General features: G+C 41.4%; 1 protein-coding gene across 4 annotated transcripts in view; it reads left to right on the top strand.

Annotated features, from left to right (window-relative positions):
- ORC4 (origin recognition complex subunit 4) overlaps positions 1 to 17,894 on the top strand; it is a 348,821-nt gene that overhangs the window by 217,800 nt on the left and 113,127 nt on the right. For all 4 annotated transcript variants that reach the window (XM_053698281.1, XM_053698278.1, XM_053698279.1 and 1 more), the window contains one exon: positions 4,354 to 4,440. In XM_053698281.1, coding sequence (XP_053554256.1) covers positions 4,354 to 4,440 — 87 coding nt within the window. The remainder of the gene's footprint in view (positions 1 to 4,353; positions 4,441 to 17,894) is intronic.

Below are 17,894 nucleotides of genomic sequence, written 5' to 3'. Positions count from 1 at the left end.
TCACATTTTTGTAAATATTTTATATCTTTTCATGTGACAACACTAAAGAAATGACACTTTTCTACAAGTAGTGAGTGTACAGCCTGTATAACAGTGTACATTTGCTGTCCCCTCATAATAACTCAACACACAGCCATTAATGTCTAAACTGTTGGCAACAAAAGTGAGTACACCCCTAAGTGGAGATCTCCAAATTGGGCCCAAAGTGTCAATATTTTGTGTGGCCACCATTATTTTCCAGCACTGCCTTAACCCTCTTGGGCATGGAGTTCACCAGAGCTTCACAGGTTACCACTGGGGTCCTCTTCCACTCCTCCATCACTGAGCTGATTGATGTTAGAGACCTTGCGTTCCCCCACCTTCCGTTTGATGATCAATAGTGTTTAGGTCTGGAGACATGCTGGCCAGTCCATCACCTTTACTATCAACTTCTTTAACAAGGCAGTGGTCGTCTTGGAGGTGTGTTTGGGGTCGTTATCACGTTGGAATACTGCCCTGCGGCCCAGTCTCCGAAGGGAGGGGATCATGCTCTGCTTCAGTATGTCACAGTACATGTTGTCATTCATGGTTCCCTCAATTAACTGTAGCTCCCCAGTGCCGGCAGCAGGCCCAGACCATGACACTCCCACCACCATGCTTGACTGTAGGCAAGACACACTTGTCTTTCTACTCCTCACCTGGTTGTCTCCACACACACTTGGTACCATCTGAACCAAATAAGTTTACATGGTCTCATCGGACCACAGGCCATGGTTCCAGTAATCCATGTCTTTAGTCTGCTTGTCTTCAGCAAATTGTTTGCGGGCTTTCTTGTGCATCATCTTTAGAAGAGGCTTCCTTCTGGGACGACAGCCATGCAGACCAATTTGATGCAGTGTGCGGCGTATGGTCTGAGCACTGACAGGCTGACCCTCCACCCCTTCAACCTCTGCAGCAATGCTGGCAGCAGTCATACGTATATTTCCCAAAGACAACCTCTGGATATGATGCTGAGCATGTGCACTCAACTTCTTTGGTCGACCATGGCCAGGCCTGTTCTGAGTGGAACCTGTCCTTTGAAACCGCTGTATGGTCTTGCCCACCGTGCTGCTGCTCAGTTTCAGGGTCTTGACAATCTTCTTATAGCCTAGGCCATCTTTATGCAGAGCAACAATTCTCTTTTTCAGATCCTCATAGACTTCTTTACCATGAGGTGCCATGTTGAACTTCCAGTGACCAGTATGAGAGAGTGCAGTGTGAGAGCGATAACACCAAATTTAACACACTGCTCCCCATTAACACCTGAGACCTTGTAACGCTAACGAAAATGGCTAATTGGACTCAATTTGGACATTTCCACTTAGGGATGTACTCACTTTTGTTGCCAACGGTTTAGACATTAATGGCTGTGTGTTGAGTTATTTTGAGGGGACAGCAAATTTACACTGTTATACAGGCTGTACACTCACTACTTTTGTAGCAAAGTGTCATTTCTTCAGTGTTGTCACATGAAAAGATATAATAAAATATTTACAAAAATGTGATGGGTGTACTCACTTTTGTGGGATACTGTACATAGGACCAAACAGAGGGCAATTCCACTGGCTGCCCAGGAGATTGAAAAAACAATCAGTATTTGTAACAAAATCATTGGCATCTTCTCCGGGTTCTCAACCATCTAGATGTTTTTTTTGTGCTGGGGACTTATTTCTGATTCTATTTTCCTTAAGGGGTTTTCAGAGCAATCCATTAATTTCTGCCTAAAATGGGCATAAACCCTACATAAGTTGCTAAAATGGAGCTGCTTCACCACATACTTGAATTGCAGTTTGGGAGGTTTTGTTACACTTCGGAGTATGTTTTCTAACAAAGCTACTTTGGTTGTTAAAAAATGACCATGCATCAACAATCCTAGGCAAAGGTTTTATATTTGCCCCTCATATGCATGCCTCTATATGGGATATTGGGAAACCAAATATATCTTTGATATAGATCTCCCAGGTTCACAGCATGTCAGTCTATGGCTTTGCTATATTGACAATGTGCTGTTATTCTGGGAGAGCACTGAAAGTGAGCTGAGGGACTTTGTACATAAATTGAACAATAAGGATTTAAACCTAAAATCCATAAATGCACACATGGACAAAATGCAATTTTGGACCTTAATATTTATAAAACCAATAATCAACTATACACTTCTATCTATAGAAAACCCACTTCTACTAATAGTTTTCTTAGAGCACAAAACGCCATCATCCCTATTCCTTAATCAAGAGGATACCTATATCACAATTTGTACGAGCAAGAAGAAATTGTACTAGTGAAATACAACTCCAAACATTGGCTAGTTTTAAAAACAGACATAGATTTGTATAAAGTTATAGGAGAACACCCTCGGATGACTGCGAGGAGGGCACCCAATCTAGGTGATAATTTGGTATATAGTTTCTTTAGCAAACCACCACAAACACAGAATTGGTTACATCGGTCTTCAATTGAACCAGGGTGTTATGCATGTAGGTGTTGCAAAGCCTGTACCTATATACAAAAAGCTAAATACTTTGTATCTAAAACAGGCCACACTTATAGTATTAGGGTGAATATTACATGCAGATCTGAAGGTCTAATTTATTTGGCCAAATGTGGGTGTCCTTTGTTCTATGTCAAAAAGGCGGCAAAAGCCCTTTGTGACCGGACATTAGAACATATACGTTACATTGAACATGAGTGAAAAAACTTGAGTATAGCACAACACTTTAACAAATACCATAACTCCTCTCCTAGAACATTCTGCATAATAGGGATTGAAAAGATTGTTATTCATTAGGGGAGGCAATTTAGATAAGGTCCTCCTACAACATAAAAATCGTTGGGTTTATAACTTAGATACCTTGTCTTCTAGAGGTTTAAATGAAGAATTATATCATCCATTTTTAGGCTGATACGTGGATGATGACACTCTGTGCTATTTCTTGAAGGACTATATTTTGAAAACCTTCCTTTAAAAATATAATATTGTGAGAAAGGGCCATGGTGCAATTATTTACATTAAAAAATTAAAATATTACATCATAGCTATAAGGGAATATTCTAATTTATTAAAGTAAATTCTTAATATCAGTTCAATTAGGACTTCATTTGTATAGAACAGGTTTTAGCAATATTGTTAAGTTACGAATTGTATTGTATAACTGTGCCTTATATAGGATCAAACGTAATAGCGGTTTTTATTGTAAAATTACATTTGTTGCAATATTAAGGTTATTTGTTAACATTGTACTCTACATGGAACCTAAATTCACAGACTGGATTCCCAGGGGAAGGCAACAAATGTTGCTATTTAAGAAGGACAAGAAAGAGTTAATTTGTTGGCTCTTTTTCTACACTGCCCTAAGTCCTGACATTTGGTTGGGAAGTTGGATCACTTTTATGTGGACATCTACATGCAAAATATCATTGGTGCTATCCAGGCTTGTATGCTACCCGCTCCACCGAACAACTGCCAGTTAATGCCCTTAGTACTTGTCTTTTAGAGCATATAGGAAGCACTCCGACTTCTTAGCTATTTCGGATTAGGCAGCTTATCCCGCTACCGAAACAGCACATTGAGAGGAGCTCACACTGTCAAGGCACTACCGGAGCGAGCGGGGTGTATTGCGAAGTCAGTTCTATAGCTTGTTAGCCTTTTACGAAGACATTTAGCACTTCAGCGTGGTTTGTTCTATCCTACCTGATCGCATTATGGAGTATTCAGCAATCCCTGTACTAATAGCATAACTGGCAGGATTTCTACTACAGCTCTGTCTTTAGTCCTGTGATAACAGTATCGCTGGGACACTATTAGACTTGTTACTCCTTTTGATCATCATGGATGTACAGTGGTAAATGTATTCCCCCCCCCCTAAAAACATACCTTTTTGTTCTAATATTTATTCGTTTAGAATGTTTGGGGTTTTGTGTATATTTTCTTTGTTATTTTTGTTTTGATCCTTGGCAGATTAAACCACTTAGATTATTGAACTATTACGTGTTTGCAGCTTCTTTATCAGTGTGGGTGGCTACATTTATTTTTAGCCATTGTTTTTGGGTTTAAGCACAATAAATTTCAGAGGCAAGAGTGCTAATTAGAAGTGCTTTCTTTTTTTCTTTTTTTTATCTAATTATATATTTTAAATTTACTTAAGCACCGGTCACTACTTTACTTTTTTAAATCTAAAACTAAAGGTTTTATATTCCCCTCCGTAACACCCACCGGTACTGATATAGCTCAAAGTGTGTGAGAGATGACCAAGTTTATACTTTATTCATTTATATAAGAATAGGTGTAGGTAAATGTTTTATTAACTGTACATTTTTTTTTTTTTTTTTTTTTAGAGTTTGCTTGAAAACAAGACTGTAGAAGATGTCCTTCAAAAACAGTTTAACTCTACAAAAGATGTACGATCCTTACACATGCTTTTGGTATGGATTTTATTTGTTTTAAATGCTTGTCAAATCTATCTATTCTGTCTATCATTTGCAACACATTCAGCATAAACTGGGTGTTCCTTCCATAACCCAGGCAATAAGACTGGGTGTACATCAACTGACACAGGCAGCTAACCCTAGACCAAACCGTTTTTTGTATGCAAGTGTTTGACCGCTAATTGATATTGATATATATATATATAGTCCAGTGTAAGAAAGTTTTTTACTGAGCCAAAAGGTATGGAACTGTTGTATAAAGTTCTCACTTGTGTATGGTAGACAAAACAAACAAATCTACCCAATTGTATCCACAGATAGCAGTGTCCCAAAACGGATTTATAGAATGGCAGTCTCTCCCAAACAATCAAATAGCATCAGATATAACGTTTCCTGTGACATACAGCTTTAAGCATTAAAGTGCACACACTCGGTAGGAATTGCAAGTAAAATGCGAGCAACCCGGTGCTCCATCAACAGCCATGCATTCCTTACCGCTCCGTAGTGTGTCCGAGCCGCGGGGTCACTTCCTCATACCTCCGAAAACTTGCTCAGGTATCCGCTGTACGCACACGTCATGTGCTCCACTCGCCTGGATTGTCCGCTTTCTTCATTTGTTATATATAGTGAGTGAAAAAAATGTACACTCATTGCAGCATTGATAAACACATATTTTGGGCTATGTGCCAAAAATATTATCTGAAGGGATATTTATATTTCCATCTTAATGGGAGTAGAGTTCACTGCTTCATTCATTACTTGTGGGAAATAAGAACCTGGCCACCAGGAGAGGCAAAGACACCCCAGCAAAAGGCTCAAATACCTCCCCCACTCCCCTCATCCCCCAGTCATTCTTTGCCTTTCGTCACAGGAGGTTGGCAGAGAAGTGTTGGAAGATTCAGAGTAGTCTCTTATGGAGGGTAGTACTCTTCGAAATGGGACTGGAGTTTTAAGTAATCCTGTCAGCCTCTCAGTGAGAGCATGGATGAAAGTTAAGAGTCCGGAGATGCAGGGAGTGTCCTGACTCATGTTAACAGCTCCTGGGCAATCAGCGTTGACGAGTTTCGCTGCCTGCCTTTATTCACTCAAGTCCATGTCAGGAGCAATGCTGCTAACCTGTCACACTTGAAGGGCCGTGTTCCTGTTCCACGGCATAGATTCTGGTAAGATCGTTTCATTTATACACATATGATAACGCAAGAAGACAGGGTCAAAGTGTGTCTCCTTTTATCTGTATAAAATCAAGGGTTAATATCCCTGGAAAAGGGATTATTGAACAGGGGGGATTTATGCATAATATCTTTATTGTGTTAATGCTACGTCATGTGTGAGATGAGGCTCTAGCAATGTGTGAACTGTCAGGTGAAGATCGGCACAGCCCTTTTCTCCAACATAGGTGTGTCCGGTCCACGGCGTCATCCTTGTGGGATATTCTCTTCCCCAACAGGAAATGGCAAAGAGCCCAGCAAAGCTGGTCATATGATCCCTCCTAGGCTCCGCCTACCCCAGTCATTCTCTTTGCCGTTGCACAGGCAACATCTCCACGGAGATGGCTAAGAGTTTTTTGGTGTTTAAATGTAGCTTTTATTCTTCAATCAAGTGTTTGTTATTTTAAAATAGTGCTGGTATGTACTATTTACTCTGAAACAGAAAAGAGAAGAAGATTTCTGTTTGTAAGAGGAAGATGATTTTAGCAAACGTTACTAAAATCGATTGCTGTTTCCACACAGGACTGTTGAGATGAAGTAACTTCAGTTGGGGGAAGCAGTTGGCAGACTTTTTCTGCCTGAGGTATGACTGGCCACATTTCTAACAAGACTTTGTAATGCTGGAAGGCTGTCATTTTCCCTATGGGGACCGGTAAGCCATTTTCTTAGATTAAGCAAAAGAATAAAAGGCTTTATAAGGGCTTATAAAACTGGTAGACATTTTTCTGGGCTAAAACGATTACTTTGCTAAGCATATTTGACAGATTATAACTCTTTATAGTTATTATAATCTTGGGGATTGTTGTTAAAAAAACGGCAGGCACTGTATGGACACCTTTTTCAGATGGGGGCCTTCTCTAGTCATAGGCAGAGCCTCATTTTCGCGCCACTAATGCGCAGTTGTTTTTGGAAGGCAAGGCATGCAGATGCATGTGTGAGGAGCTAAGAACCACTGAAAAAGCTTATAGAAGGCGTCATTTGGTATCGTATTCCCCCCTGGGCTTGGTTGGGTCTCAGCAAAGCAGATACCTGGGACTGTATAGGGGTTAAATGTAAAAACGGCTCCGGTTCCGTTATTTTAAGGGTTAAAGCTTTCAAATTTGGTGTGCAATACTTTTAAGGCTTTAAGACACTGTGGTGAAATTTTGGTGAATTTTGAACAATTGCTTCATGCTTTTTCGCATATTCAGTAATAAAGTGTGTTCTGTTTAAAATTTAAAGTGACAGTAACGGTTTTATTTTAAAACGTTTTTTGTGCTTTGTTGACAAGTTTAAGCCTGTTTAACATGTCTGAACCATCAGATAAGCGATGTTCTATATGTATGAAAGCCAATGTGTCTCCCCATTTAAATATATGTGATAATTGTGACATAGTGTCCAAACAAAGTAGGGACAATGATGCCACAGATAATAATAGTGCCCAAGATGATTCTTCAGATGAGGGGAGTAAGCATGGTACTGCATCACCCCCTTCTGCGTCTACACCAGTTTTGCCCACACAAGAGGCCCCTAGTACATCTAGTGCGCCAATACTTATTACTATGCAACAATTAACGGCTGTTATGGATAATTCTATTGCAAATATTTTATCTAAAATGCCTACTTATCAAAGAATGCGCGATTGCTCTGTTTTAAACACTGAAGAGCAAGAGGACGCTGATGATAACGTTTCTGACATACCCTCACACCAATCTGAAGGGGCCAGGAGGGAGGTTTTGTCTGAGGGAGAAATTTCAGATTCAGGAAAAATTTCTCAACAAGCTGAACCTGATGTTGTAACATTTAAATTTAAATTAGAACATCTCCGCGCACTGCTTAAGGAGGTATTATCTACTCTGGATGATTGTGACAATTTGGTCATTCCAGAGAAATTATGTAAGATGGACAAGTTCCTAGAGGTTCCGGTGCCCCCCGATGTTTTTCCTATACCCAAGCAGGTGGCGGACATAGTAAATAAGGAATGGGAAAGGCCCGGCATACCTTTTGTTCCTCCCCCTATATTTAAGAAATTATTTCCTATAGTCGACCCCAGAAAGGACTTATGGCAGACAGTCCCTAAGGTCGAGGGGGCGGTCTCTACTCTAAACAAACGCACTACTATTCCCATAGAAGATAGTTGTGCTTTCAAAGATCCTATGGATAAAAAATTAGAGGGTTTGCTTAAAAAGATGTTTGTTCAGCAAGGTTACCTTCTACAACCAATTTCATGCATTGTTCCTGTCACTACGGCAGCGTGTTTCTGGTTCGAAGAGGTTATGGACAGAGTTCAAGCACTTAAATTGGCTAACTCTTTTATTCTAGATGCCGCTTTGCAATTAGCTAGATTAGCGGCGAAAAATTCAGGGTTTGCTATCGTGGCGCGCAGAGCGCTCTGGCTAAAGTCTTGGTCAGCGGATGTGTCTTCCAAGACAAAATTGCTTAACATCCCTTTCAAGGGCAAAACACTGTTTGGTCCTGATTTGAAAGAGATTATTTCAGACATCACCGGGGGAAAGGGCCACGCCCTTCCTCAGGATAGGTCTTTTAAGGCTAGAAATAAGCCTAATTTTCGTCCCTTTCGCAGAAACGGACCAACCTCTACTTCTACATCCTCTAAGCAAGAGGGTAATACTTCTCAACCCAAACCAGCCTGGAGACCGATGCAAGGCTGGAACAAGGGTAAGCAGGCCAAGAAGCCTGCCACTGCTACCAAAACAGCATGAAGGGATGGCCCCCGATCCGGGACCGGATCTGGTGGGGGGCAGACTTTCTCTCTTTGCTCAGGCCTGGGCAAGAGATGTTCAGGATCCTTGGGCACTAGAAATAGTTTCTCAAGGTTATCTCCTGGAATTCAAGGATCTACCCCCAAGGGGAAGGTTCCACAGGTCTCAATTATCTTCAAACCAAATAAAAAGACAGGCATTCTTACATTGTGTAGAAGACCTGTTAAAGATGGGAGTAATTCATCCAGTTCCAATAGGGGAACAAGGGATGGGGTTTTACTCCAACCTGTTCATAGTTCCCAAAAAAGAGGGAACATTCAGACCAATTCTAGATCTCAAAATCCTAAACAAATTTCTCAGGGTTCCATCGTTCAAAATGGAAACCATTCGAATGATCCTTCCTACCATCCAGGAAGGTCAATTTATGACCACGGTGGATTTAAAGGATGCGTACCTACATATTCCTATCCACAAGGAACATCATCAGTTCCTAAGGTTCGCTTTTCTGGACAAGCATTACCAGTTTGTGGCACTTCCATTCGGATTAGCCACTGCTCCGAGAATTTTCACAAAGGTACTAGGGTCCCTTCTAGCGGTTCTAAGACCAAGGGGCATTGCAGTAGTACCGTACTTGGACGACATCCTGATTCAAGCGTCGTCTCTGTCAAAAGCAAAGGCTCATACGGACATCGTCCTAGCCTTTCTCAGATCTCACGGATGGAAAGTGAACATAGAAAAAAGTTCTCTTTCCCCGTCAACAAGAGTTCCCTTCTTGGGAACAATAATAGACTCCTTAGAAATGAGGATTTTTCTGACAGAGGTCAGAAAATCAAAACTTCTAAGCTCTTGTCAAGTTCTTCATTCTGTTCTTTGTCCTTCCATAGCGCAGTGCATGGAAGTAATAAGATTGATGGTTGCAGCAATGGACATAGTTCCTTTTGCACGAATTCATCTAAGACCATTACAACTGTGCATGCTCAGACAGTGGAATGGGGATTATACAGACTTGTCTCCGACGATTCAAGTAGATCAAAGGACCAGAGATTCACTCCGTTGGTGGCTAATCCTGGACAACCTGTCACAGGGAATGAGCTTCCGCAGACCAGAGTGGGTCATTGTCACGACCGACGCCAGTCTGGTGGGCTGGGGCGCGGTCTGGGAACCCCTGAAAGCTCAGGGTCTATGGTCTCGGGAAGAATCTCTTCTCCCGATAAACATTCTGGAACTGAGAGCGATATTCAATGCTCTCAAAGCTTGGCCTCATCTAGCAAAGGCCAAATTCATAAGGTTTCAATCAGACAACATGACGACAGTTGCATATATCAACCATCAGGGGGGAACAAGGAGTTCCCTGGCGATGGAGGAAGTGACCAAGATAATTCAATGGGCGGAGGATCACTCCTGCCACTTGTCTGCAATCCACATCCCAGGAGTGGAAAATTGGGAAGCGGATTTTCTGAGTCGTCAGACATTCCATCCGGGGGAGTGGGAACTACACCCGGAAATCTTTGCCCAGATAACTCAATTATGGGGCATTCCAGACATGGATCTGATGGCCTCTCGTCAGAACTTCAAGGTTCCTTGTTACGGGTCCAGATCCAGGGATCCCAAGGCGACTCTAGTAGATGCACTAGTAGCACCTTGGACCTTCAACCTAGCTTATGTATTCCCACCGTTTCCTCTCATTCCCAGGCTGGTAGCCAGGATCAACCAGGAGAGGGCTTCGGTGATCTTGATAGCTCCTGCGTGGCCACGCAGGACTTGGTATGCAGACCTGGTGAATATGTCATCGGCTCCACCATGGAAGCTACCTTTGAGACAGGACCTTCTTGTTCAAGGTCCATTCGAACATCCGAATCTGGTTTCTCTCCAACTGACTGCTTGGAGATTGAACGCTTGATTTTATCAAAGCGTGGGTTTTCAGATTCTGTAATAGATACTCTGATTCAGGCTAGAAAACCTGTAACTAGAAAAATTTTCCATAAGACATGGAAAAAATATATCTGTTGGTGTGAATCTAAAGGATTCCCATGGAACAAGATAAAAATTCCTAGGATTTTATCCTTTCTACAAGAAGGTTTGGAGAAGGGATTATCTGCAAGTTCTCTGAAGGGACAGATTTCTGCGTTATCTGTTTTACTTCACAAAAGGCTGGCAGCTGTGCCAGACGTTCAAGCGTTTGTCCAGGCTCTGGTTAGAATCAAGCCTGTTTACAGACCTTTGACTCCTCCCTGGAGTCTTAATCTAGTTCTTTCAGTTCTTCAAGGGGTTCCGTTTGAACCCTTACATTCCGTAGATATTAAGTTATTATCTTGGAAAGTTTTGTTTTTGGTTGCAATTCCTTCTGCTAGAAGAGTTTCTGAGTTATCTGCTCTGCAGTGTTCTCCGCCCTATCTGGTGTTCCATGCAGATAAGGTGGTTTTGCGTACTAAGCCTGGTTTTCTTCCGAAAGTTGTTTCCAACAAGAATATTAACCAGGAGATAGTTGTACCTTCTTTGTGTCCGAATCCAGTTTCAAAGAAGGAACGTTTGTTACACAATTTGGATGTAGTCCGTGCTCTAAAATTCTATTTAGAGGCCACTAAAGATTTCAGACAAACTTCTTCTTTGTTTGTTGTTTATTCTGGTAAAAGGAGAGGTCAAAAAGCAACTTCTACCTCTTTCTTTTTGGCTTAAAAGCATTATCCGTTTGGCTTATGAGACTGCCGGACGGCAGCCTCCTGAAAGAATCACAGCTCACTCCACTAGGGCTGTGGCTTCCACATGGGCCTTCAAGAACGAGGCTTCTGTTGACCAGATATGTAAGGCAGCGACTTGGTCTTCACTGCACACTTTTGCCGAATTTTACAAATTTGATACTTTTGCTTCTTCGGAGGCTATTTTTGGGAGAAAGGTTTTGCAAGCCGTGGTGCCTTCCATTTAGGTGACCTGATTTGCTCCCTCCCTTCATCCGTGTCCTAAAGCTTTGGTATTGGTTCCCACAAGTAAGGATGACGCCGTGGACCGGACACACCTATGTTGGAGAAAACAGAATTTATGCTTACCTGATAAATTACTTTCTCCAACGGTGTGTCCGGTCCACGGCCCGCCCTGGTTTTTTTTAATCAGGTCTGATGAATTATTTTCTCTAACTACAGTCACCACGGTATCATGTGGTTTCTCCTATGCATATTTCCTTCTGTACGTCGGTCGAATGACTGGGGTAGGCGGAGCCTAGGAGGGATCATATGACCAGCTTTGCTGGGCTCTTTGCCATTTCCTGTTGGGGAAGAGAATATCCCACAAGTAAGGATGACGCTGTGGACCGGACACACCGTTGGAGAAAGTAATTTATCAGGTAAGCATAAATTCTGTTTTTTGGTGCTTTTCTCTATAGTGCAGGGGGTAGTCCTGCATGGCACTCCATGTGACCGGGTGTGGACCACTCGAGGGCTCTTCTTCTTCTCCTTCGATCCCATGGATGGAAGATAAACAAAGGAAAGAGTTATCTGGTTCCCAGCAACAGGGTGGAGTTCCTAGGTACGATAATAGATTCCATGTCTATGAAGATATTCTTGACAGATCAGAGACGTTTCAATATTGCGTCCAGCTGTCTTGCCCATCAGACCTCCTCAAGGCCATCTGTGGCCAGGTGTATGGAGGTGATTGGGCTCATGGTATCCAGCAAAGATGTCATTCCATTCACCAGGTTCCTCTTAAGTTAGGCATGTTGAGACAATGGAACGGCGATCACTCAGATCTATCCTAACAGATCTCTCTGGACAACCGAGTGAGGCAATCCCTCTCTTGTTGGATCCATCCGGGACAGCTGGCCCAGGGGACATCCTTCTTGAGGCCATCCTGGGAGATTGTGACCACGGACGCAAGTCTATCAGGATGGGGAGCTGTTTGGGGTCAAGTAACAAAAATTATATTCCCGCCTCCAAGATAAAAAATACCTTTATTGTTTAACATGGGGTCCAGAGAACAAAAACATACAACGTTTCAGGCCTGTCTTAGGCCCTTAGTCATGTATATATGACTAAGAGCCTAAGACAGGCCTGAAACATTGTATGTTTTTGTTCTCTGGACCCCATGTGAAACAATAAAAGTCTTTTTTATCTTGGAGGCTGGAATATACTTTTTTGTTACTGAATTACAATTGGACTTGGCAAGTCCTACATTCCGTGCCCCTCAACAAAAGATTGGTGTGCTGTTTTCCAAACTTTTTTGGAGCTGTTTGGGGTGCCAGAAGGGCACACAGGGCAGGTGGACTTGAGAGGAGTCAAATCTACCTATAAATATTCTGGAACTTCAAGCGATATTTAACGCTCTGAGGGCTTGGCCCCATCTGGGGTCTTCCCGATTCATCAGTGGACTCTATTTCTATCAGAAAGATATCTAGGTCTGAACTGACCCACACAAGATTCCCTTTATCCAGCACCAGAGCATATGATCTGCTCTAACCAAACTAGTGCAATAGGGGATATCACAATCCCTAAGTAAGACTTCCCTGGGAACTCCTTGAAAAAAACAGAAACAAATATACCAAACAACAGTGTTTCAAAGATAATATACAATAATTCAATTATACTAATTAGATACTTTATTGCTACAAGAGATCTCAGACTTATAATAATAAACTTGATGTGAGCCCACTCTAGACATCCGGTATACCGTATTAGTAACAATAAACTTGACTACAAAAGTTCCATTTTTGATTAAGGTACTTTTAAAGTTCCACACAGCTTGTCTAATAATTATGGAGCATTTTTGAAACGTCCTGTTTTTATCTTCAGTGGGAGAATAATGCCAGGTTTATGCACTCACGGGTATTTAACACATCATTCACAGCCTTCGCATACTTTCAGGAGTTAAATCCAACGCAGATATATACAAAAGCAAAGTCACTTTAACATTTTCCAAAGACTGAGATCATATTGCATAAAGACTTGCGCCTCACCAGGTAGGCTCATATGACTCCATTATGGATATCTTATAATTTTTTCTTCACTTATCCTACGCTTACCTTGATTGTAGAATCTTAGTGAACTTGCTTGTATATCCTACTTACAAGACAGCTTTTGTTGATGTTATATATATATATATATATATATATATATATATATATATATATATATATATATATATATATATATATATATATATATATATATATATATATATATATACACACACACACACACACACAGTGGGGCAAAAAAGTATTTAGTCAGCCACCAATTGTGCAAGTTCTCCCCCTTAAGAAGATGAGAGAGGCCTGTAATTTTCATCATAGGTATACCTCAACTATGAGAGACAAAATTTGGAAACAAATCCAGACAATCAGATTGTCTGATTTGGAAAGAATTTATTTGCAAATTATGGTGGAAAATAAATATTTGGTCAATATCAAAAGTTAATCTCAATACTTTGTTATATATCCTTTGTTGGCAATGACAGAGGTCAAACGTTTTCTGTAAGTCTTCAGAAGGTTGTCACACACTGTTGCTGGTATGTTGGCCCATTCCTGCATGCAGATCTCTTCTAGAGCAGTGATGTTTTGGGGATGTCGCTGGGCAACACGGACTTTCAACTCCCTCCAAAGGTTTTCTATGGGGTTGAGATCTGGAGACTGGCTAGGCCACTCAAGGACCTTGAAATGCTTCTTACGAAGCCACTCCTTTGTTGCCCGGGTGGTGTGTTTGGGATCATTGTCGTGCTGAAAGACCCAGCCACGTTTCATCTTCAATGCCCTTGCTGATGGAAGGAGGTTTGCACTCAAAATCTCACGATACATGGCCCCATTCATTCTTTCATGTACATGGATCAGTCGTCCTGTTCCCTTTGCAGAGAAACAGCCCCAAAGCATGATGTTGCCATTCCTATGCTTCACAGTAGGTATGGTGTTCTTTGGTTGCAACTCGGCATTCTCTCTCCTCCAAACACGACGAGTTGTGTTTCTACCAAACAGTTCTACTTTGGTTTCATCTGACCATATGACATTCTCCCAATCCGCTTCTGTATCATCCAAATGCTCTCTAGCATACTAAAGACGGGCCTGGACATGTACTGGCTTAAGCAGGGGGACATGTCTGGGACTGCAGGATCTGAGTCCCTGGCGGCGTAGTGTGTTACTGATGGTAGCCTTTGTTACGTTGGTCCCAGCTCTCTGCAAGTCATTCACTAGCCCCCCCCCCCCCGTGTGGTTCTGGGATGTTTGCTCACCGTTCTTGTGATCATTTTGACCCCCACGGGGTGAGATCTTGCGTGGAGCCCCAGATCGAGGGAGATTCAGTGGTCTTGTATGTCTTCCATTTTCTAATTATTGCTCCCACAGTTGATTTCCTCACACCAAGCTGCTTGCTTATTGCAGATTCAGTCTTCCCAGCCTGGTGCAGGCCTACAATTTTGTTTCTGGTGTCCTTCAACAGCTCTTTGGTCTTCACCATAGTGGAGTTTGGAGTGTGACTGTTTGAGGTTGTGGACAGGTGTCTTTTATATTGATAACAAGTTCAAACAGGTGCCATTAGTACAGGTACTGAGTGGAGGACAGAGGAGCCTCTTAAAGAAGAAGATACAGGTCTGTGAGAGCCAGACATCTTGCTTGTTTGTAGGTGTCCAAATTCCTAATTTCCACCATAATATGCAAATAAATTCTTTCCAAATCAGGCAATGTAATTGTCTGGATTTGTTTCCACATTTTGTCTCTCATAGTTGAGGTATACCTATGATGAAAATTACAGGCCTCTCTCATCTTCTTAAGTGGGAGAACTTGCACAGTTGGTGGCTGATTACATACTTTTTTGCCCCACTGTATGTGTGTGTGTGTGTGTGTATGTATGTGTGTGTATATATATATATATATATATATATATATATATATATATATATATATATATATATATATATATATATATATATATATATATATATATGGGCTGGGCAATATAGGGAAAAATATTTTTCACGCCAGCACCCCCTTTAACCCCCATAACCACCCCTCTGTAACCTACATATGCCCCATCAGCTCCCACTGTAACCCTGCACCCTCTGTAACCCCCATAAGCCCCCCTTTGTCCCCTACATAAGCCCCATCAGCTACCACTGTAACCCCCATAAGCCCCCTCTGTAATCTACATAAGTCCCATCAACTCCCACTGTAACCCCTCAATAAGCACCCCCTTTAACATCATAAGCAGCACCTGTAACCACCATCAGCCCCCAACACACGAGTCCCAGCACGCACCCCGGTAAGTCGGCCCCCCTCCTGGTAACCCGCCACAGCGCACCCCGGTAAGTCGGCCCCCCTCCCTGTATCCCGCATCAGCCACAGCGCACCCCTCTCCCTGTAACCCGCGTCAGCCACAGTGCTCCCCGGTAAGTCGGCCCCCCTCCCTGTAATCCGCATAAGCCACATCGCTCCCCGGTAAGTTGGCTCAATGTCGCAAGGCGGGCACGGTGGCCCTCCTGTACGTCATAGGTGACGTCAAATGGGGCGATTAATCACTGTTTAAAATTGCATCCGCGATTAATCGTGCAGCCCTAAAAATATATATATATATATAATACCAAAATGTGTGCATTGTATCCCAATAAGCTCTAAAGTCAATATATGTAAAATCCAAGATGCTTTATTTCAAACTTTAAAAGCATTATCGATATACGGCCTCCATAAATACACACCACTTGATGTAATCACAATGTGTACAGGTACACCTGCATACACGTTTCGTGCATGCGCACTTGGTCACTGCATAGGTATCTACCTGTGCACACCTCTATTTAAACAAATTCCTCTTAAAGCTACAGTGTGTGTTGTTTACACTATTACTAAATGGAAGAAAACAATGTAAAAAGCATGTATATCTATATTGTAACTTACTGTTTTCTATAGTTTTGTATACATGTAATTATTAAAAATTTTAATATAGATAGTCTCACTTTTAGAGTGGATTTATGTTTGTCCAACCTAACACTATTATAGACTATATCTATCTATACATTTATTTCAAATGGGAACATAAGCATACATAGAGACTAACATATTATTATATCCGAACTGTATATATCTTTAAAAATATAAATCAATCAATTTCTTAATAAAAGGAATACATATTTCAATTATGTCTAAATATTATAAGTCTCTAAGAAATTTCAACATAAGTGTAAATTGATACATAAGTGGAGAGCCCACAGTATATTTACATGTGATATGGAAAAGGGAGACAAAGACATTATTTAGGTAAATAAATCTCTTCTCATATTCAGACCATGAGGACTGCTAGTTTTTAGGGTAACAATCTAATATACCTCACGTTTATTTAATTTATTTTCTCTGTCACCTCCTCTTTTCCATACCGGCATGTGATCTATATCCTGTATGGTTAATTTTGTGACATTGGCATTATGTAGTTCCTTAAAATGTCTCGCCACAGGGGTGTCAGAGTCTGTATCCTCTATGGATCTGAGATGTTGGAGAAACCTATCTTTCAAGGGACGCTTAGTTTTTCCTGTATATTGTTTTAAACAAATCTGGCATTTTAATAAGTATACAACATGTGTAGTAATTTATAAAAAAAATGAATGTCATGTTCTGTACTGCTAGATTGAATTTGTTTCCTTTTGTGACGTGAGAACAAGTTTTACAGATTGGACGTCTACATTTATAGAATCCAACCTTTTTTTTTGAGCCAATTCATGTTGGGTTTAGACGGTAAATCAGATGGAGACAAGAAATTTCTCCTGTTAAGTGTAGTCAGTCCACGGGTCATCATTACTTCTGGGATATTAACTCCTCCCCAACAGGAAGTGCAAGAGGATCACCCAAGCAGAGCTGCTATATAGCTCCTCCCCTCTACGTCACACCCAGTCATTCTCTTGCACCCAACTAATAGATAGGATGTGTGAGAGGACTGTGGTGATTATACTTAGTTTTTATATCTTCAATCAAAAGTTTGTTATTTTAAAACCGCACCGGAGTGTGTTGTTCCTTCTCAGGTAGAATTTGAAGAAGAATCTACCTGAGTTTTTGGATGATTTTAGCCGGCGTAGCTAAGATTCATTTTGCTGTTCTCGGCCATTCTGAGGAGTGAGGTAAACTTCAGATCAGGGGACAGCGGGCAGGTTCACCTGCAAAGAGGTATGTTGCAGTATATTTTCTGAGGAATGGAATTGACTGAGAAAATACTGCCAATACCGATATAATGTAAGTTCAGCCTTAAATGCAGTAGTAGCAACTGGTATCAGGCTGTTATGTATATATGTTTACACTTCAGTATTCTGGGGAATGGCACTTCACTGGGATAATACTATATGCATATAACTTTTAGCCTAACTTGCAGTGGGAACGTCTAGCAACAGGCTGTTTAATGACATTTCATGTTATTTGATTTTAAACGTTTTGCTGGCATGTTAAATCGTTTAATTATCTGAGGTACTGGGTGAAAAATTGTTTTGGGCACTGTTTTTCCACTTGGCTGTCGTTTATTTTAATTTAAGACAGTTTACTGAACTTCCCTCACTGCTGTGTGTGAGGGGGAGGGGCCTATTTTGGCGCTTT

This window comes from Bombina bombina, chromosome 1 (assembly GCF_027579735.1).
Source record: "Bombina bombina isolate aBomBom1 chromosome 1, aBomBom1.pri, whole genome shotgun sequence".
Classification (NCBI taxonomy): domain Eukaryota; kingdom Metazoa; phylum Chordata; class Amphibia; order Anura; family Bombinatoridae; genus Bombina; species Bombina bombina.
The sequence above is the reverse complement of the archived record's forward strand: the minus strand, read 5'-3'. Positions and strand labels throughout refer to the sequence as shown.